General features: G+C 38.5%; 1 protein-coding gene across 1 annotated transcript; it reads left to right on the forward strand.

Annotated features, from left to right (window-relative positions):
- Positions 1-16: 16 nt before the first annotated feature.
- LOC113403495 (receptor-mediated endocytosis protein 6 homolog) lies at positions 17-22,469 on the forward strand. The gene is made up of 32 exons (XM_064221022.1): positions 17-638; positions 1,841-2,064; positions 8,059-8,226; positions 8,469-8,681; positions 9,184-9,367; positions 9,756-9,962; positions 10,236-10,339; positions 10,601-10,723; positions 10,864-11,048; positions 11,362-11,473; positions 11,706-11,847; positions 12,192-12,298; positions 12,491-12,599; positions 12,709-12,832; positions 13,003-13,103; positions 13,668-13,751; positions 14,220-14,287; positions 14,502-14,640; positions 15,162-15,253; positions 15,614-15,790; positions 16,180-16,626; positions 16,736-16,869; positions 17,129-17,273; positions 17,492-17,603; positions 18,889-19,097; positions 19,177-19,316; positions 19,683-19,772; positions 19,846-19,960; positions 20,367-20,514; positions 20,726-20,839; positions 21,310-21,483; positions 21,780-22,469. Exons 1-31 carry the CDS (start codon positions 342-344, stop codon positions 21,466-21,468), a joined length of 4,773 nt encoding a protein of 1,590 aa, XP_064077092.1. The 5' UTR covers positions 17-341; the 3' UTR covers positions 21,469-21,483; positions 21,780-22,469.
- The last annotated feature ends 362 nt before the right edge of the window (positions 22,470-22,831 follow it).

The raw sequence follows: 22,831 nt of genomic DNA on the forward strand, positions 1-22,831 counted from the left end.
TTACAAATTATAATGCTGTACATGAACGAAATTACCTTTCATTCAACTTGATTTTTAATTCATTTCTCGACTCTCGTTTTGCCTTTTGCTAAGTATTCAATACCTACATTATTGTGTAAAATTATTTAGTTCAAAAGGGCAACGATTCACCAAAAATTAGAAATACAATCAGTTTTTTTTTTCCTTGGAAATGTGCAGTGTGATGCAGTTAAAATAAAAATCGTAACACAAATATAATAACAGTTTTATGCGATAAAATAATCATATTTTCTCTGGATACAATGAGATAAAATTAAAGTGATTCAATAAAATGTACTGTTTCTAAGTGTATAATCAAAAGCATGATGATGCAGTCATCGTCAGAAGGCTGTATGAACATCGCGGAGTTGGCGAACCAACTTCGTAGAGAAAAGATCTTTATAAACTCGGAGAGACAGCTGCTCCATAATCTCAATGAGGAGCTGGAAAAAACTGTTTTGGAATTGCTCCAAGCTGCTTGGATATGTTCACAACAACGCCAAAATCTAACAAATTTGGTAACATCAAGATGTGAGGCTGAATCCATTGCAGCCTGTCAGCGAGCAAGTCTACTTGAAGGCACAACTTTTATTGATGCTCATAAAGTTTTAAAATACAAGGTATATCCTTATTTAACTTTCTACTACTACTACATATTATTGCCATTTTCATAATAATAAACTTATCTCAATATAATATATAAAACAATTGTTTTTATATGTTTAGATGATCTTCAATTACATAAATCCACCCCTTTTATTGATATAAAATTACATATGTTTTGTTTCATGTCCTTCTTTTAAATTTAAAATTGTAATATTGTTGTGTTTAATATGACAATATTTCCTAGCCTTGTTGGCTAGTTTTATGAGGATATATAATTTTTAGTTAAGAAAATCACCCTTAGCCTATTCCAATCAAAGAAAGAATAAAAATAAATAAACCTTAGCTTTATATATTCAATTCAATTTGTTAATAGCTTATATCAATAACAGTTCTTAATTAATATATCTTATTTCTAATACAACACTAATCTACTTAAATATTAAATTATATATACTTAAACTTCCAAAGTTTCAATAACAGTATTCTCAACATGCAATACGATAATGTATATCATTGATTATTCAAACTCTCGACAAATTAAATTGTGTCATTTCAATATAAAATCTCATTCTTTTAGCTTTTGTCATCTTGCGGTTAGAATAGGTGAAGGATTTGGTTAAGTTTTAATAATTTCTTTCATTGCCTTATACTTATTTAAGGAAGCTTCTAAATATTTTTAATTTGAATTTGTATTATAATAATTGTTTATGTATTTTTTTACATTATATTTTATACCATGACATAATTATGTATACATCCATCACCTATAGAATGTATAATTAGTAAATGTCCTAGCTTTAACAACTACAAGTTTCCTTAAAATGGCAAGAGATTAATAATAAACAAAAATGAATTACAACACATATTAAGCACATGAAATGAATTATAAAGATAAATTAAGCACATGAAATGAATTATAAACATAAATTAAGCACATGAATTGTATTGTAAATACAAATTGAGCTTAGTAGTGTTTGCTCGAGTTTTTTTTTTTTTTTTTAGTTTTTTTTTAAGTGCACATGATTGTGTTTACACCATTACAAAAATGGTGTCAAAAATATCAGCTTAATTTAAAATCCATATGCCCACAGATATGAGCAGGTGAATTTAAGTAAAAATTTGTAAAAACTTTCTCTTATCGTAACGGAGAAAAAGTTAACATAAGACATTGTCACATATATTCATGGTATTGATGTAAATTTATTTCATAATACAGGAGGTACAAGCCTTAGGAGAACTCCTTGGATGGCTCCGAGACACTCCCAATCTCATGGCTCTATGTCTCATGCTTGGAGAGAACCATATGCCACCAAGTCTACCTTCATCACTAGTAGCTGGACTATATGGTAGCTGTCGTTCACCAGCAGACAAGGGGAGGCTCTTGGCAGTCTTACGATCCTTGATCAAACACCAAATGGCTCCTTCGAGTGATCCAAGAAAGTAAGTTCATACTTTATATAAATAATATAAATGTAAATTCTCAAATTATATTTTATAACCTTGAAATAAGACAAAAAGTTATATATTTTTTTGCCTAACATCTTTTTAAAGAAGCTATTACAGTACAGTATTAGACAAAATAAATTAAATTTAGTTGAACTCGCTCAGGATGGCCCATAGACGAAACCAAGGAACTATGTCAAATATCACATAACTGTTAATTATATAATGGAATCAAAATATACTTTATTCGAGTAAGCTCATACAAGCACTTTTTAGTCAACATTTTACAAGATTAAATCAAATTTAATGTTACCACTTTAATAAACAGAATTTAATAGTTGCAGTAGTTTCATTGTCAGTTGTTACTCTTATCAACCAATTTAATTCTGATGGCCATGGCGGCTGTTCTTAAGGGAGACTAGCTATGCATAGCTATTACATAGCATAGGACACATTATTGAGGAAGAGTGCGTGCACAAATACAAGCGCACTCTCATAATCCGACTTGACGGCAAATCCGATACGACCGAAAAGAGTTCGGACGTTGGAACGGCTTTATACTATACTCCAACCACGAGAAGAGAAAAGCCAAATAAACAACATTTGACAGCAAATTGACGCGATATCATTGGTCGAGAGCTTGATTAATCTATGATACACACTATTTGCGAGCGTCGACGGAAATGTTATCGGAATTTTGAAAGTAAAATTAAAGTGGAAATAAGTTTTCAAGTGTAGTATTATAAATAAATATATATTAGTCATAAACTCTTAGGTGGTGCACAATATACCTGAGTTATTAGCAAATCTCATGAAATACTTAAATCTAAGGTTTGTTTATCTTTTTTCCTACTTCCATAGGAATAGGTTATACGTACTTTGCGAAGCACTGGAGTGTTCGGTGTACACAATTCGATACACCGCACTGCTAATGATTTTATTTCGACAGAAAAACCCGATTTCTTTTTGTCGGCCCGAGCTGTAGTTTCATATCACGGTATCTGCTGCCTTATATCCAGCCACTAGACCAACGAAGCAGTCAATATAATAAATTCTAATTAATTACATTGTTGGAAGAGAATGTTTATTAAATACAATTATATTTGTGTAAATTGTATCTCTAAGTAATTACAAATAATGTAATACTTGAGTCTCGGGTAAGGCAAATGGTTAGACGGGTCGGCTACGAGACTTTCGGGCGGAGAACAGTTTCATATTTTAAACAAAGTGTTTGAAATTTGTAAGAAAATTCCAAAATATGTTCTTAACTTCAAATTAAAATGAACCGAAGAAGCACTGAAGAAAAATCTCAATTTGAGAAAGTTGAATTGCTGTTGAGAAAGGTGTTCATTTTACTGGATCTATTAGTGACACTTGAATTAAATTTTAATTTACCTAATTAAAACATTCAAATAGAAACATTTTTGTCGTTTTAAATTGCTACTGCTAGATTTGCTCGCTGTTTTATGCGATATTAACATCTATTATACATGGAATAATTGTAAATTCTAACATATTGACGATCGCAAAATAAAGGTTTTTATCCCATCCTGGGGGTTTCAACCAAACCCTGGAAATTGTTTTTAGTGAAAACCTACTTATATGCCTGAAACAACAGTAAATTGTTAGAACTTTCATGTACTCAAAAGTTTTTGTTAAAATTAAGACAAAATCTTACCCAAATATTTACATTAGTAATTTTCACCCGTTTTGAAAACTATCGCGGACAAACAGACAGATGGCCTAGCGTAAAATTAATTGTTGTTTCGTTTAATAACTAACAGCCAACAGGGTATTAACTAAAAATATGTATTTGGTTATATGTATTATATTTAAAAAATGATATTACATTGAATTCACAGACAAACTGAAATTTAATTTATATTGACATTATATTATGTAACGGGCCAGGATGTGATATCAACTTTCCTCTATTTTACAGCTATCTGATATTTCATTCAACGGAAATAGAAAAATACTTATTTCATAAATAACTACGGACTGATAATGTAATTGTAAAGTAGTTTAAAATTAGATTCGCGTTTTGTATGTGTGTTAATTTTTTACATATGTAAACATTTAATTACATTTCATCCCTAGACTGAATTTTTGTTTAATTTAAAATTAATTAAGACAATACACTCTATTTATGTATCAAATTTATTGAATCGTGATTGGTTAATAAACATATATAAACACATCTACATTTTATAAAACTCATACTTTTCATATAAATTTAAAAAGAGCGGTTAAAAAACTATGTACTTAAATTTTGGTAAATAAAAGAATGAACCTTTACGAACTGCCTCCAATAAATAAATAAAGCTGATATTGTACATATTATGTTAATATAAATTCAAAATTGTAACTTTCGAAAATATCAGGCGGGTAGAGTTTTAATCTCAGACCTGAGCAATCACCGCCCGCTCATTATTTAAATACTACTTCGAAATAATAAGCTGAGGTCCGATATTAAGGGTTAAACGAGCCAATGTGCACACGCAAAACAAAAACGAAGACGTGTCACAAGAAATTGCTTATATTTTTTAGTGCCAAATGCCAATGTTTAGAGGTAAATGTGACCATTTACCTTATATTGGTATAAAATCTTCAGCCTTACTATAATCTCCCAACTTAGTCTAACATAGTCTTCAGGCGTACTGTGTAATTTGTATCTTTAAGAGATTTAGACATAGACAATTTTTCTACTTTTTACTATTATGTAATATTCCTAACAGAAATTTATATATAAAAATAAATATCTCTGATGCAAATCTTACTGCCTTTAGATTTCAAATAAATTCAATAAAGACATCTTAACGACCTCTATTACAGAGGAGATTAAACGAATGACGTCATAGCCGACGATGATCAACAGGTGAAACTGTCCATTGCGAAGCATGATGTCATTATATCACAGTGTCGCTTGTACAATACTTTAATTAATGTATTTATGCCTCTGGTAATGAGTAATGTATGTTGGGCTGGATTATAGTAGTCCTAGGGAGCTAGATCGGGCCCCCGGGAAATGCATTGCCTAGGATCCCAAGTATTTCTGATCTCAGCGGTTCTAAATGTATGAACGGTCGCATGAAACACCTCCAGGCTATTGTACGTATGATTAAAATGTGTAAACAATAATTAACTTTAAAAAAAACGCCGAGCTTCTTTCGGTCTGGCTGACTATTCTGTATCGATGGTAGTTTTTATTTGACTTAACGTACTTTAAAACAGATCGAATAATAGATATGTTTATTTTTCCAAGCAATAGTTTTTTACATATCACTTAAAACAAAATTCAACCATGGTAAAAACGTATCCAACGTTATAGAAATTTGACTATATATTTGGAATTGGTATCAAATTCTAATAATGTAAATAACATTATTAGCATGCTATGCCATTTCAATGGCAACTTTCAATGGCTTTAATAATAGATAACAAAGCGGCTATGGTTGGCAACTTCGAAGTTTTGAAGTTACTGATCTAATTAATGGTAGACTTCGAAGAGATACGCTCGATCGTCATTCGCAAGCAAATATACAAGTATCGAAGCTACCGGCACCGATTAGTCAAATATAGGCGCTGACCATCAATACATGAAGCGATCGATGCCGGTGATAATGTAGGTGTATTTTCAAGGTCATATTTTGTCGATACGTAGTAATGTAACATCACATAATCGATCTGCAAGTCTGAAACACTCATTGTCCTAAAACAGATGTTTTAACATTGTTCTAATTGTATACGCCTGTCATTGTTGTCTTACCTGTATCTTACCTGTATGCAGATAATGAGATCCACGGTTTGAATCCCGTTTTAGACCAATGCGTTATTTGGAATTTCTGTGAACGGATGCTCAGTAGTTGTGTGTTAGACTTTCGTGCCTGAGAAAGCAGGTAAAGCAATTAACCCTCAGTGTTACTTTCTCCGTCGTGTCGTGTCGAATTTGGCATCCCATCGGACTTTGAGAATGATGAAGTAGAGAGGGAGTTTGTGTTTCCGTACACACTTGTGTCTCTCCTGACATAGGCAGCCGCGGTCGTATCATCAAGGCCACTGATCGTATCACAACCAGTGCCAGATTAACCACGTAGCAAGAGAAGCAATTGCTACGGGACCCGCACATTTAAACCCACTCATCTCTGCCTGAGCGTAATTTTTTAAATTATTTGTGTAGTATCATCAGTTTTCAATTGTTTGTTTCTTATTGTAATTATTCTAAATTGCCAGGCAATCTCATCTCTGCCTTTTTGTACTTGTCAGAGCGTAGCCGGGCATAGGCTATAGAGTAGTAATCTAGACTAGACTATTAATTACCCGCGAAAATATAAGCTATAAATGGCAAATAATCGTATTTAATTGTTTTTTACCACTTTATGCTTAAGAATCATAATATAGCAGATCATGCGCTCTTTGAAAGAATTAGCTACGGGCCCCGCGCTTGCTTAATCCGGCACTGAGCACAACCAAACGTATAATGAGTCAATTGGTTTCGTTCCGGCATTATACAATAGAACCACCAAATCTGAACTCGTGAGTGATTTGGAAAACATGTAAAAAGAACCTAATCGTTTGAGATTATCGTCTCCGCTGAGACCTGAGAGTAGAGACCTGTACACACCCGGCACACACTTGTACCCTATAATAAAAGTTACCTTCGTGTGAAAATTTCTTTAATACTTTGTGATGATTAATGAGACGTGTGAGTGGATAAAGGTGATAAGTAACATTTTGAAAAATTTTAATTTTATGTCTTAACACGTTCATTTATGACGTTAATATAATTTTTTACTAAATGATGTAACATTTTGATTACCCTCAACTCGTGTCTTCAAATATAGATGAGAATATAAGAAAGTTCGAATAATACACGAGCGCTTGCTTAATCCGTATAATAAAACAGCCGCGTATGACACACGGGTCAAATACTTTAATGTTTCCAACTCAATGAAATGTACAAATTGACCGTCGTTTTTCCGTAAAGGGGAACGGAGAGTGTTTATATAAAAATTCACACGAAACATCCGTAAGTTATTATCATTAAACAAATGATATATGAAATCGAAAGTTGTCACTTTCTCTCGGAAGTAATTTATGAAATTATGTACGTATGATTCTTTGTTAATAAATGTTTTCGCGTTAATGTTACTATATCAGCTGAGTGAATAATGTTTTTTGAAATTATCTCTGTAACACGTTCGACGAGTTATCTTAAACGTTCCTACATGTTTTAAGACGTGCTTAACGTATATTTTCCCATAAACCAAGATTGCATACTCTATAAGAGTATTATAAATTATATATTATATTTAGTTTTCTTTAATATGTATATGAACTCGAACGGAGTGAACTACGTAATTTTAGGGCCGTTACATTAATAGCGTAAGGAAAATTTGTTCACTCAACTTAATATCATAGATTCTATGTTTTAGTCTGTATTTAAAATAGCTTGGATTCAGTATTAGTTGATTTTTATAGAAAACTAGCCACTCAACACACAAGAAAATATATTGAAACCTGTCCAACCTTTTAGAAGGAGTAGAGTTACAAACACACGAACAGAAAATGTACATGTGTATATATAAATTATGTATTATGTCATTATTGAAAATTAGTAACTACTGAGTTTCGTGCCGGTTCTACATTCGGTTATAGCTTTCAACATTCTTCCAAGGTTATTTACATCTAACTAATATTATAATTGCGAAAGATTGGATGGATGGATGCTTGTTACTCAGTCAGCCTCGGAACGGTTGAACGAATCCGAATGAAATTTGGCACAGAGATTATAGAATGGATTAGCACGTAGGCTGTTTATCCTATAAGAAAATCCCACACCCCCTTCCTTCACACGCAGACGAAGCCGCTCGCAGAAACTAGTAAATTCTATTTTTGATTTTGAATTATTTTTGTTACATCACTATACGTTTTCTGCTGTAATATGTACTATTTCAAATAAATGCAATTATAAGATATTTATTATGACAGATTGTTTCGTACAAGCAAAAGCGCGCTCACATCTCTGTACGCGGTGTTTCGGGACAACCATTCACCGGCTCGACAGTTTCTGGTGCAAGCGCTACATGCACCTGTGATGGCGGTGCTGCACGAGGACGAGTTCTTTCTAGACATCGATCCGGATAAGGCCATGGAGAGGTAAATTTCCAAAAGTCATTATGTTCCGCGTGGTTCCGGCAGTAGAACCGAACCGCATGTCCTGTAATTGTCCCTGTAATCTTTCCCTACATGGATGTTGGGAGTCTCACTCGATACTTGCGATAGCACATTCTCAAGTGCTGAAGATGATATATAGTTTAAATGCAAACTTCTATTATAAACTATCTATCTATAAAATTGCTTCCAATATTGTGTAATTCTAACACGTAATTTTCCCCTAGGTTCTCTCCCCCAGACCGTCTCAAGAAGTTCGGTCAGACCAACAGCAGTGAATACAACGCTAAAGTGGCGCGCTACCGGAAATGGACGGTGCAATCTCTGTACAACCTCACTAACAAGTTTATCGTATCACTGAAAGAGCACTGGGCCAACTTCCCCGCAACCATCGCGTGGGTTTTGCAGCAGATAGTTCATTTTCTGAAACAGAATACAAGGTATTTGCAGCTCAGTACAAAAATAGGTTATAGAAACATTTTGGATAGTTCTACAAAATAAAATATTTAATGAAAATTTGAAATTTGGTTGCTATAAAAATGTCTTCAAATTTTAGAACCCACAGCAAAGTGAGGGCAACAAACAAATGATAAATAAATGCCATTGAAGCAGCCTAGTGGACTAAATTTTTATGTGTGGGTATTTTTTATATAGAATAGGTAAGTTGAAGAGCAAATAGATCAGTTGATGGTGAGTGGTCATCAATACCAAAAGATGGTGTCGCTGTAAAAAATGTGTTAACAATATCCACCAATGCCTAACCAACCTCAAGAATTAAGACGTTATGCCCCTTGTGCCTGTAGTTCCACACACCCTTGAAACCGGAACACAATAATACTAAATCTGTTGTTGTTTGCAGTATATCTGATGGGCGGTCAGCGACTTCAACTTATGACAAAATGCAGTTTATATTAACTCCAACCTCCTTCGTTCCGTCCGCAGAACAACAGATCGCGAGATCCACGCCATCTGCACGGAGCTGGTGCTGAGCAACTTTATCTGCCCGGCGATCGTGAACCCCGAGGCGCACGGCGTCATCGAGGTGCCCGTGTCGTACATCGCGCGCTTCAACCTCATACAGGTGGCGCAGATCATTCAGATGCTCTGTCTGGCCAGGTACCAGGAGGTGAGTGACCGCTTTGTGTTACTATGTTCATAACCCGGTTCCTCTTTCAGGGGCCCGGGTCCCTCTCTGAAGGGTTCCACTGTTTGAAAAAAATACCAGGAGGTGAGTGACCGCTTTGTGTTACTATGTTCATAACCCGGTTCCTCTTTCAGGGGCCCGGGTCCCTCTCTGAAGGGTTCCACTGTTTGAAAAAAATATTAAAACATTAACATCGCTAGAATTGCATTTGGAACTGGAAGGTGAAGAGATTTTATCTGTGATAAGCTCGTTTCGTTTCCTTAAATATTTTTTTTAATCCAGGTGACCAATGGGGCGGGTGTATTGAACTGCGCTAAGCTATTGAAAGACATTAAGATGTTTAATAATGAAGTCACAATCCGGGCGACAGGTGGACCCGAAGGTGCGCGACCTGTACATGAAGTTCGAGCGCTCGTGCGTGTGGTCGCTGGTGGAGGGCGTGTCGGGCGAGGGCAGCGCGCCGCCGCCCGCGCCCGCCGCGCCCGCGCCCGCGCCCCCCGCGCCCCCCGCGCCGCGCACCGACGCGCCGCCGCGCGCCGCCGCCGCGCTCTACACCGCGCCCGACGCGCACCTGCTGGTGAGACGCACGATCGCACCTCTCTCTTTGTCCTTACGTCAATAATAATATCGAGCTAGCTCGAGACAGATACGTTTTCAGCTGTGTGGACGGGTAATCATTTGTAATACATTCTCAAACAATACACGACTTCATACCGATCTAATCTGGTATTTAATTTATACTAAGGACCTGATTAAATTTTCGTGTAGTTCGATTCACTTCTGACTGCAACTGTTTACATTTATTAAATTGTGTCATAGTAAATAGTACGTTACTTTAATATTGTTTCAGATAACATTCCTTAAAAGAATATCATCTAAACTGAATAACAACACTCAGAACGGCAACGACGAAAACACCAGCAATTCACAGAATGCTGAAGAATCAGGTTTCAGGTAAGGGACCGTATGACCAGTCAAATTTAAATAGAACTACAATACTAGTTTCACTAGTATCGAATTTCATATAACGATTCTTGGACATTTATCTAATAAACATGATAATTCGTATCATTTTATTGGAAATGTCAAAACTGTGCAAAAGTTTCTTATACAATTGGTGAGTTCACGGTTGATAGCAAACCTTGGGAATAAAAAGATTGGCTCCTTAGCGCCGACTTAATAGGATAACGTCAAACGGATAATAAAATTCCTCAGCGAGCCTGCGGAAACAGATGCGGGCGAGGCTCGGCTGACGGCGCGGCTGGCGGCCGACGAGCCCAACTACCGCGCGAGGCTGCACGACCTGCTGAGGAAGATGCCAGATTTTTCCACGCTGAGGTGATCACTTCCATTACAACTATTATTTACAACTGGTGACTGATAAATCGCCTTTGCGTCCTTTTTTTTTTGCTATTTCGGGAGGATTCTTACTGCATTGTGTATTTCTGGTCACTAATGACTGCCTATCATCCTGCCAGATCTTCTCCGACTGACACGAAAGACACGCTGTCAGAGAACGGGCACAGCAAGCGCGGTATCCTGAGCAAGGTGGGCAAGCCTCGTCTACCGCGCTCCATCTCCTCGGACGAGAGGGTCGCCGAGCGAGACGAGCCCGAGGTGCTGGTCATCAAGCTGGCCAATGTAGACGAGCAGGACTATGTCGGTGAGTTTGTGACATTGTTACAATGTATGGCTGTTTACAGAACAGTACATGTTACAGAAAGATAAGACAGGAAGATCGATAAAGAGCAGAAAAATCAAATATCAGAAATTTTAAACTAAAACAACAAACAATTGTCGTTTAAGTACTGAATATTTCTCAGAGTTACTCCAATTCATTCTCACATTGCATAAATTAATAATTTGTCATTTTTATTTATAGAACTTCATAAAAGTTAAAAAATCTCACGCGAATATGAATATAAATGAATAATTTTATATAATTACTAATTCACATATACAATGGCTGTTATCAGGTCTGGAACCGGAGTCCAAGGTGCTGGAGTGCTACTACTGCGAGGGCGACGCGGAGGTGGGCGGGGCGCTCGCTCCGACCGGATCCGTCGCGCCCGTGCAGAAACGGACCAGGTGTTTATCGCTATGTTCCACTGTCGCTTGCGATCACAATTGACTCTAACTTAAATTTACGTCAGCGTCCACTCGAAAAGCGAAGCTATAAATTGCGATGAAGGAAAATATCGTAAAGAATGCATGTCTATCCACCAATCGACCGTCAAGTGCGTGCAGTTACACAGTAACGCATTGTTAATAATTAAAAAATAACTGAATATAAGTTCATCAGTTACGCTATGTCCACAAGGTTCTCGGTGGCCCACGATGAGGTGTCGCTCGGAAACACGTCCGACAACCTAGAGGCCGTGTCGGAGGCCGCGTCCAACCACAGCGTCACCTCCAGCCTGGAGCTGGAGACGGAGGACCAGAATGACAACCTTTCGGACATGGTGGGACTTCTTTATTTTACACTTGACGTATTTTAACATAAATTATATGCATTTTTTTACCAAAATCTACATTCAAACTCTTGTTCTTTTTGAATCTTTATTATCCAAGTTATAACAGCTTTAAAAAAATATTTTAATCCGAATAACTGGCAAGAAATTCTTATTATGAATCTGTGAACGAAAAATATTGTTGTATTTTAGATAACATTAAACTAACATTTTCAAATATATTTCATTAATGCAAGGGAAAAAAGCCAATCAGTTTAAAAATCCCACGATTAGAAGCAACTTGAAACTTTATGGCTCTTTCGAATATGAATGTGATAAGAATCGTCATTTCTCAGGTGTCGGCCAACGTGAGCGGGCGCGGCAGCCCGAACATCTCGGGCAGGGAGACGCCCTCGTCGCAAGTAACTGATGGAGACGCTGCAGGAGACGCTCAGTCGAGACGGTAATCTCCGGAACTAATGATCTGATTCAATTTTTTTTATTATCAAAGCTATATTATTCCTGAGTGCTAAAGGGTATATTTATATCAAATTATTTTCTGTATTAATCGCATGCGAAGCCGGGTCGGGTCATTTGTTGTATATACATATTTACTATTCAAATGTTTTTTTTTTTGTTTTTTTTTTTAATGTAGGACTCAACAAAATGCTCCAGTAAGTCAGGCGGCCAGCGCCGCTCAGGCTAAACTACTGAAACAGACGCGAAATGATATTGAAGATAAATTCTGCAAATTCGAAATTAAGGTGGGTTTAAACATTTAGAACACTATTATTAATATCCCAATAAAGATAAACTATTTCCGAGTTGTATGGAGACATGTATTTTTATTTATAACGTGCTCCTTATGTCCAGAAACTCCTCGAAGGGGACGAGACGATAAGCATAATGTCGGACACGTGGAGCACGGACGTGCTCGCCTCGGACTCGGAGACCATCGGCGACTCGTGCGAGCCGACGCAGGTGGCCGCCGGACAGGGTCAGCCCACACGCACTCTGTAGCAGCAGCTATACGATTTATTTTTCAACAGCAGTCGTTTCTAGACTGAGAGTTACGAGCTTTACAAATGAATAATTTTAGTTGTTGAAAATACATTGTATCAGGTGAATATTCTTAGTTAGTAAAGTAACTAGTTTTTTTGTAAGCAGGTAATGCGAATAATACTATCGCACCGGACGTGTCGGAGACGGCGAGCGAGTCCGCCTGGAGTATGGACCTGCTCGCTTCAGACAGCGACCGGAACACAGAGGTGAGAGCACTGGCTCCAATCAGAAATCTTGGAATAGGTGCAAACGTATCTTGGTCTTGTGAAATAGCACCAAGTACATATCACGCCGGCCCGTGACGTTGATCGCGTTGGTCGAAGTGTCGCGCGATCTGAACGTGCATGCCATGTATAATCTGTATGTTGATAATGTCAGACAGACATGTATTTATATCTGAAATGAAATTTTGCGTTCGAGACGCTAAAATAATAACATCTCTCATAATTGTTATAAAATATGTAACGAGATTAAAAAATTGATTGGGATCGAAACGAGCACACGAAATGGTTGGACTTCGTTCGTCAGTGAATGTTATTGATTGATGTTTCACATTCGGTATCTATAGTCTATTCCAACCACAGGAGGACAAAAGCTAAATAAACAGTATTTGACGGGAATCGATTTAACGGGATACCATTGGTTGACTAATCTGTGATACTCATGATGGATTTTTAAAGTCGTCGAAACTGTTATCGCAAGTTTGTAAGTAAAATGAAAGTTTAGTGCAATATGGTGGTACAACAAATCGAGCTATGTTCCTGCGGCAGGTGGACACGGACGACTGCGTGTCGGTGGCGGCGCGCTCCGACACGTCGTGGCCGCGCCGCGCCTCGCAGCACGACGCGCGAGCGGTACCGCTGCACATTCTGTGGACATTTCGGGGACTTTGAGTAGTAGCCTCCTTCGGAACCAAACCAGCCGATTGCGAATCATTACGATCGATACTATAAACATAACTATTTGTTGTTGGTAGACCTTCAACATGTAGAGCTCCTACCGCTGCCTCTAGCGGTTTTTTTTTAATCTTCAGAGGAAAAAGGCTAATTTCAAACTTCATTAAATGTGTGTCAGTAGTTTGGTTTAATTCAAGATGGTTCATAGGATGGGACACGTACATCTTAATCAAAGTATAAATTTGACCAAAATTAATCACAGTTATATTAAACTCTAGATATCGTTGCGGGTAAATTTCCCAGTTTACTGAATTTCTTGATGATGTCAGTCGGTCTTTGTATATATTTTATATATACGCATAGAACGTGTTTAATCCCTTCGTTAAAATTATTCCTCCTTTATAATATTTAAATATATTTTTTTAGAATGGAAATGCGAAACGAGCTGACGTAGGCAGTCCCCGCCACACATCGCGTTCTAATCTTCCTAACAGGTGAGCAACATATAAATACAATTACTGTGGTAACATTTTATGCAGTATAAAATTTAATTAGCTGAAATACTATTGTAGTTCTAATACCTTAATACTTACTAAATAACTATAATATTATATATTTTTTAATTATTTTATTAATATAAACATTAAGTATAAACCTTTTGTTTAAATCTAGTCACCTAATAACATAAAATATGTAATCAATAATTAGGAGCGGGGGCTACCTGAGCGCCACGGCCGCCCTGTGCCGCGGGGGGGAGCTGGACCTGCTGGCGCACCACGCGCACCGCCCGCACCACGCGCACTACCCCATCGAGAACCGGAGGAGCATCCTCGTCAACGGATACCCGGTACGAATCGCGCAGGGACTTGCAGTTTTTATTACAAGCTATGAAGTTTTTTAACATTATATTTTTGCCAGAAAAGGATAGCATAGTTTTTAGATATAAATAATGTTATAATATACTGTTGTAATCGTTGTAGTATATGTACACAATACAAATATTAATGAAATAAAATGGAATTTGATCTACTGCTACTTAACCACTGCCAACCAGATCGCAAAACCAAAATAGTCGGACAGACCATTAAGCTTAATTTTATTAAGGATTTTTGTTGTATAAAACCAGGTTTTTTGTTCATTTACTAGAAAATTTAAAAAAAAAATCTTTTAATTTTGAATTGTGTTTTTGTATGTCGAATGTTCAAAATTAAATTCTACCCCGAACAGTTTACAATGTATAGTCAAATGTAAAAAGTCCACCAAATATTGGACACGCACCCAAAAAGCCTGCATCCGGATTTATCCGACCGCCTGGCCACCCTGCCGGTAACCGCAGCCGTCACTTTGTCCGTCTATCCCGCCGTGCAGGTGATGACGTGCTACGCGTCGGCGCCCGAGAGCCCGATCGCGGCGGCGGCGGCGCTGCCCAGCGACATCTTCGACTACGTGCCGCAGAATGCGTAAGTTCATACGCGAAGATTTACTCTTAGTTATTGAATGTCATATGAACCATTAAGTATTGCATTATTTTAACACATTGTCACTATATCCAGTACTTTCAAACTGTGTTCTCAAAAAAATTCATGGTAACATTTACAAACGCATTTTTTATCTCTAAAAAGTGCAAAATATATTTCAAGCACAGATCCATTCTAGTAATAATATGTTTGAAATACGTTCATATATTTTGTTAACAATATTCTCTTACTAGTCTGCTTTTATAGAAACCGTAATCGTCGTATCGCATTGTAATTTGATGAGTTTGGCTCGTTAAGTTATGATATATTTTGTCAATTGTCTTAATAAGTTTATTTTTTCAGTACGAATATTCCAACCGAATCAACGGCGGAGGGAACGGGTGAGAGCGAAGTCGAAGTCCCCAACACTATATCCGGCGGCGGCTCCGATGCCACCAGCCAGTGGGTGGACGACAGCTTCCCCACTAAGTATATGCCCTCATCGTCCAAAGCCTACGATGACAATGATCTGATGGACAGGTAACTAAATTTCGGTTTTTTTTTTACTGGTTTTCACCAAAGGTGTTAAAAACAAAATCAAAACAAAATATTATAAAAATTACATATATTTTTATAATATTTTTTCAAAAAGGCATTTTACATATGATTATATTTAATGTAAACCAAGCAAAACTGAGGAGAAACACAATATTTTGAAATGAAATTTATATAGTCTGTACGGAAATCAAGGAAAATGAACTCCACGTTTACTACCTATATTTTCTTGTATTGTATAACAATAAACCTTGTCCATCAATGTTTTCTAACATAAGATTTAAATTTATGAATAGGAAAGTTAACGTGACTGCTTGTCTATCTTACTATTTCAAAGAAAAAAATGTCACATACTTTTACTCTTTTTGTTACAGATCACTGAACTCGAGCGAGAGTTCGTTCAATGCCCTCTCCGTGTCGCAATACGACAGGCGGTTCGACAGCGGAATCGAGACCGACCGACCGGAAGCAGAATCTCGATCCGCAATATCCGACCTCATGACCCGAATGAGTTCCGCGACGATCTCCACGTCCAATCTCGTCAACAACATAACGTCCAGGATAGTGAAATCGGAGCTGCGTACGAGTATAGTAAATATAAGTTCGTCGAGGATCGACAAGAAGCGAGATCCGAGCAACATGTCGCTGAGTACACTGTCGGTGAACAGCGTGGAAACGACCGCGTCGGACAAGAGCTCGAGCCAGGACGTGAACTCGGACAACGTGACCGAGCGCAGGATCAGTCCACCGCCGGTGAAGACGTCCACTGGCGCCATACCCAAGAGTATCAGCTTCGACGCCACAGCGGAGAAGTCACAGCGGTGAGTGTGAATGACGAAAATGATCCTTAAATTGTGCCTAATAAGATTTAATGTTCAAAAAAAGCCATTTATTGCCCGTCGAAAATATAAGTAAATTGTTGCTCCATAGAAGGCGCATAGTCGGTGAAGATGGACTAGTCAGTAATTTGGACGAGTTGAAGAATAACGTGAAGCGCTCTGGTGGCAACCTGTTCCACAAGATCAAGATGTTCCGTCACAAGGGCAGATCGCACCATCAAGGAGGTAACGTCATATTTTATATATTTAGCTACTGCTAAATATATAATATTCATCCCATCCAATCCAATCCAATCCATTACGACATTTACATTCACTAAATATCATAATGGCAGTTCTCCAAATGTTTTAATGTGTAAAAAACGAGGACTTACACAATCAGAAAAGTTTAAAAGTTTAGTGAATTATACGAATGTGAAATGTCATAACAGTGTATAAAATCAAAAGCTCTTAGACCCATAATCACAGTTACATCTCGTTTCAGAAATAAAAGTGTCGGAGGAGGAGGTGGTGGGGGAGGGCGAGAGCTCGGAGGAGATCCTGGCCAAGTACCGGCGCGTGGGGGACTGCGCGCCGCGCCGGCCCTCGCGCCACGACCTGCCCGACGCGCTCGCGCACGACGCCGACCGGTACGTCTCGTGCGTGTCATACTTTCCTTTACAGAAATAGATTCCTGTCGATTCATGTAAAATGTTTATAAATGAGAATCTACTCGAAACTGTAACTTAAAAACGATACAGTGGGTATCGTTGCGAGCGATTTCGACCAACTAATACCTCGCTTGATCATAATTTGTGCGTAGAATATTTAATAAAATAAAATAACTGAAATCATTTTCATTTTTTAGGAGCGAAGGCGTGATCGATCTGAACGACCCAGAGGTGTTCAACAGTATGAAGCGGCGCTTACGCGTCGTACTCTCCAACACGGACTTTCATTCGGTCGAATATGTACCCAACGTGAGTCTATATAAACGAAGCATCCATATCAAATCAAATCAAATCTATTTTATTCAAGTAAACTTCACAATGAAGCGTTTTTGAATCGTCGATATTTAAATACTACCACCATAGTACGACAAATCTAATAATATCCCTTGACAGATTATTTCGATAGCCAAAAACTCCACATGCTCAAATTTAAAATCATGCCCCTCAATATTAGATTCTCGGAGACGTTCATGTCCACCGTCGGACACGGTAATCCATATTAATTAATATTATAAATGCGGAAGTAACTTTGTCTGTTTGTCTGTCTCGCTTCCACGCCAAAACTACTAGACCGATTTAATTGAAATTTGATACACAAATAAGTGTATAGAGCCTGAGAAAGGACATAGGCTACATTTTATTTGGAAAAAAGTGCTGTAAAGGGTTGAAAAGGGGGATGAAAGGTTGTAAATTGTTGAAAGTATTGTCATTTTTAGAACTAGAAGCATAAAATTTATATTATAGGCTGTACACTTATAAACTAACTTACCCACCCACGAAATTCTACCCCTAAAGGGGTGAAATAGGGGTTGAACGTTTGTATGGAAGTCCGTAATTTTTTAAGTTAGAAACATGAAACTTCATTTTTGGGATACTGATTAAAAAGGAGTAGATACTTATTTAAGTGTTTCTGCATATTCTACCCCTACGGGGGTGAAATGAGGGTTGAAAGTTTGTATCGAAGTCCATCATTTTTAAGATAGAAACATTAAACTTTATTTTTGGGATACTGATCTAAAATGAGTAGATACGTATATAAGCGTTTCTAGATAATCTACCACTAAGGGGGTGAAATAAGGGTTGAAAGTTTTTATGGGAGTCGTCATTTTATAAGCTAAACATATGAAACTTTATTTTTGGGGTACTGCTTAAAAATGATTAAATACGTATTTAAGTGTTTCTAGATATTCTACCTCTAAGGGGCTTAATAGGGGCTAACATTTTTTAAATAGATTAGCCTAGAAGTCCGTCATATTGAATTTAAAAGCATGAAATTTTATTTCTGGGTTACCGATTAAAAATGAGTTGATTCGCATTTAAGCGTTTCTGGATATTCTACCCTACGGGCTGAAATACACACCAATGTGGTATACAAAGAGGTCTTACATTAACGTAATATTTTAAGTTAATTTGTAAATATATTCATATTCTATGCGGGCAAAGCCGCGGGTAACAGCTAGTAGTAAATAAATAAATGTAAAGCGTATATACGGGCGCGGAGAGAACCAGATTAACCCTCGGGCGTCCCCCCCAGCGCTGCACGAGCGCGTCGCTGGCGGAGTGGGTGCGCGCGGGCGGCGGCGCGGAGGCGGCGGCCACGGCGCGCGCGCTGGCGGCGGCGGGCGCGCGCTCGGCCCGCCTGGCCGCCGCGCTGCGCGCCGACCTCGCCGCGCGCCGCCCCTACGCCGCCTACCTCGCCTCCTGCCGCGCCGCGCTGGCGCACGCGCTGCACGACCTGCACAGGTCGGTAGCCGACGCACCCGCCCGGTCGCCTGCCCCGCCGTGCTCCGATATTATCTCACGGGGGATCGTTTGTGCGCAGTCAAATCGAGCTGGTGCGGTGGGAGTGCTCGTGCTGCGCGCGGGCGGCGGCCGCGGCGCGCGTGCTGGAGCAGCTGGAGCGCGGGCCCGCCCTGCGCCGCCTCGCCGCGCACCACACGCACGCACACGCCCTGCTCAACGGTGATTGCTCCGATCTCTTGATATGTTTGTCACTACTGGACGGATTCCAGCGGCAGGATGAGTATGCCGAATATCGGAAAATAAATACAGAACTTTAACCTTAAATTGAAATGACGTCATTGGTCGAGATTCAAAATAATATATTGTGTTTATTATGAGGAGTCGTGACAATGTGATGTTCTTATTTTAACTAAGTTGCTATTACGACTCTCGAATTTAAATTAGATTGTTTTTAAATTAAAAGATCCTTCTCTAGTGCAAAATAATAGAAGATAGCGTTGAATATGGAAACCTAAAATTAAGTTAAGATTAATTTGAAAATGAGTTAGTTATTTGGCTTCAAAAAAATCTTCAATCGATAACCAGGTGGTGAACTGATGGACGAAAGAGCGTCGAGACTGACGGCCAGCATCAAGACGATCACGGCCGAGGTCAAATCCGACCCCTCGTGGGAAGGTAAATCCAATATGAATAATGAGGCAAATTTGATAGAGCATTTCGATTATTTAAATATTCTGCAATATTTTAGGAGCTACGTCGACGATCCTGGAGAGCGCTGAGATAACAGTGGAGCGAGCCGTGTTCTCGCGACTGTACCTGCACGTACTCTTTCCTAACGGCGATGGAGATATCGCACGAGATCAGTCAGTATTCCAGGAATATTAATAAGTCGTAATTCTACTACTGCGTAGCTAATTTCTCATGACACATTTTTTATTTGTTATCAATTTTATGATTATCTTTGCGTAATTTCCTAAGTAAAAGGATCATATGAAAATCAGTACTGATTGATTTGATGTGAAATTTAAATTGTCATTAGTTGTTTAGTTACGTAGTGTTTAAAAGTATGATAGTTTCCTTCTCTCTTTCACAGTGCTATTTACAAGAGATATTTTAAACTATTTATTCTTATATTTAATATTGAACGATTCAATTCAAACGTTAGTTTGGTCAAAGGTGATTCTACAAGTATATAATAATATTTCAGCGATTTTTGAATTTAATATACTTGATAGTTTAAAAACGTTTATAAAATGGCTCGCCTCCCAGGGTGCTGAGCGAGCACATCCGGCGCCTGAGCGCCAGCACGAGCGCGGCGCGCGTGGGGCTGGCGGCGCGCCACGCGTGGGCCGCGCCCTTCGCGCACGCGCAGCTGCAGCTGCGCCACCTGCCCGTCTACCGCGCGCCCCGGGACAAGGTACGGCCGAAATGCAACGAACGGCAAACGCCCCAACCCCGTTCATCGAAGTAATTTTACATCGTCACCAGTAGGTCGATTCGTTTTGACCTTGAAGCTCAGGACCTCGTGGGTCTAGAGGTCTGTCAGGGAATCGAGTAGTCGTGATGTCCGGTGGTTGCGTCCATCATCAGTAGACAGATAAATGTAACCCGACGCAAATGTCCGGCAGGTGTCGTGCGTGCTGCGCTGCGTGCGCTCGCTGGCGGCGACGCTGGCGCTGTCGGACGGCGCGCCGCCCGCCGCCGACGACGTCACGCCCGCACTCGTGCTCGTCATCATCAAGGTGCGCGCCACTCGTTGCTGGCTTTCATGTATTTCAGGAACTGCCTGGGTATTTTAATGTAAAAATACGCAATGTTATAAAAACTACATCCTCGGAAGGTAGTTTTTTAGCGTGTAAGAGTCATATTAAAACTTACATATTAAAGCGATGCCCTGCGGTGCCACTCATATTCAATTTGCTTGTTTTAATACCATTTGTACACATAACCAAGTGCATTTATAGTTTTCCAAAATAGCTGATCTTTGTAGTTACGGCTGAACAGCTTAATTTTTTTTATCAAATGTAGAGCACATTTTTAAAATCGAAAAAATAATTAATTTAAAGAAAAAGTTTATAGAATAAATAGTATAAAACAAAGTCACTGTTGCCTCCGTCTGTATCTCCGGTTACTTCTTCTCAATCACGCAACGGATTTTGATAAGCTAATAAAAAAAGTGGTAACTGAGAAAGGTTTGTTTCATTGAATGCAGGTGAACCCGCCGTCGCTGCTGTCGACGCTGGAGCTGGTGAACGCGCTGGGCGGGGCGGTGCTGGCGGGCGAGGCGCTGTACTGGTGGACGCAGTTCTGCGCCGCCGTGGCCTATATCAAGACCATGGACTACCCCGCCCCAGCCGCTCCCGACTCCTAGCCCCAGCGGGCGCTGGTACGTATGCTTCTAGATTAGGATATATTGTAAGAAGCCAAACGTATCAGTTGCCGTTTTCTGTCAAGATATTTATAAGTCGGTGGTTGGTCTTGTGCCTATCTTTTCTCCTGTTCAGTCTTCCGTAACTCTAACACTGTTAGTAACAGAGATATATAATTGCACACAAGCTGAAAGTGCATTTCACCTTAATTTTCCTGAGTAGGTTAGTTAATCTTCGTGTTTGAGATTGATAACGGAGCTCGGGATTCAGACAGGAAGATATTTGATAATAATAAAGATTAATTTATTTTCAGAAATCAGCGCGAATGCTCGAAATGAGATTGTACCGCGGCGTCGCCCGTGGTAATCGTAGAAACACTATTTAAATAAAGTTAAAAAAAAAAACAATATTGTAAAGATTGATCTAAAAACATCTGATACTTAATCATTCTAATTCAAATGTATCATGTATATAATATATCCAGTCTTTTTCAACGGAACGGAACAAAAAATAAATAGGAAACATATGATCCTTCCATCGAAAACATGTGACCAGGTCCGTCTTGATTCGCATCTCGCCAATAATGGTCGTGTTTTGACCCATTGCAATTGAACCATTGAAGTCTTTTCGGAGGATGAGAGGAGATCGCCAGAACACTGCTTGCACCCGGGCGCTTGTTGTACTTAGGACGGGGCTGCTCGTGGCATTCGAATATAAAGTTGTTTTCCATCCTCTGAACCCCATCTCGGTGTTCTCTGAAATGTCATAATATTTTAATATTCTATATCAATATAAAAGTAGTACAATGTACGATTTATTGTTGAAAAAGACTATTAACGAAGTAGAATACTTAGAATAGTGTCAACATTCTTAATATAATATCAAAATAAACATTTCTCAAGCACTTCTGTTCCAGATAAGCTGGTCTGAATTATAATGGTGCGTTGTCTTTGAAAAATTTAGCAATTTCTGTGTTTCTGCAATTGTTATGGCCACAACATTGTTGACAACAAAAATGATTCCAAATTTGTGAAAACGCAACTTTATCATTTATAACAACAAATATGTAACAACTAAGCTTTAATCAGAATGTTTATAAATTGTTTAACGTCTCGCATTTAATCATCGTATACCACAAATATTCAATGCAGATTAGTTGCAAAATGTTTTATATGCTTAGATAACTTAGATTTAACAGATGGCCAGATGGCTAAAGTAAACCTGCATTTACAATATTTTTCAAAACTTGGTAACCGTCAATATTTGGAATTGGATCTTTCTACAAGTGTTTGTGCTGATAAATTCAAATGAAAAATTAATATTGCTTGAAAAAAAAAAACATGATCAATAGGATTAATTATATTT

The sequence above is a fragment of the Vanessa tameamea genome, chromosome 5 (genome assembly GCF_037043105.1).
Source record: "Vanessa tameamea isolate UH-Manoa-2023 chromosome 5, ilVanTame1 primary haplotype, whole genome shotgun sequence".
Taxonomy (NCBI): domain Eukaryota; kingdom Metazoa; phylum Arthropoda; class Insecta; order Lepidoptera; family Nymphalidae; genus Vanessa; species Vanessa tameamea.

Coding starts and splice junctions, on each gene's coding strand:
- LOC113403495 (XM_064221022.1), top strand. CDS start 342: ATGATGATGCAGTCATCGTCAGAAGGCTGTATGAACATCGCGGAGTTG. Junction 19,773..19,845: donor ATCCGACCCCTCGTGGGAAG/GTAAATCCAATA, acceptor GCAATATTTTAG/GAGCTACGTCGACGATCCTG. Junction 20,840..21,309: donor TCGTGCTCGTCATCATCAAG/GTGCGCGCCACT, acceptor CATTGAATGCAG/GTGAACCCGCCGTCGCTGCT.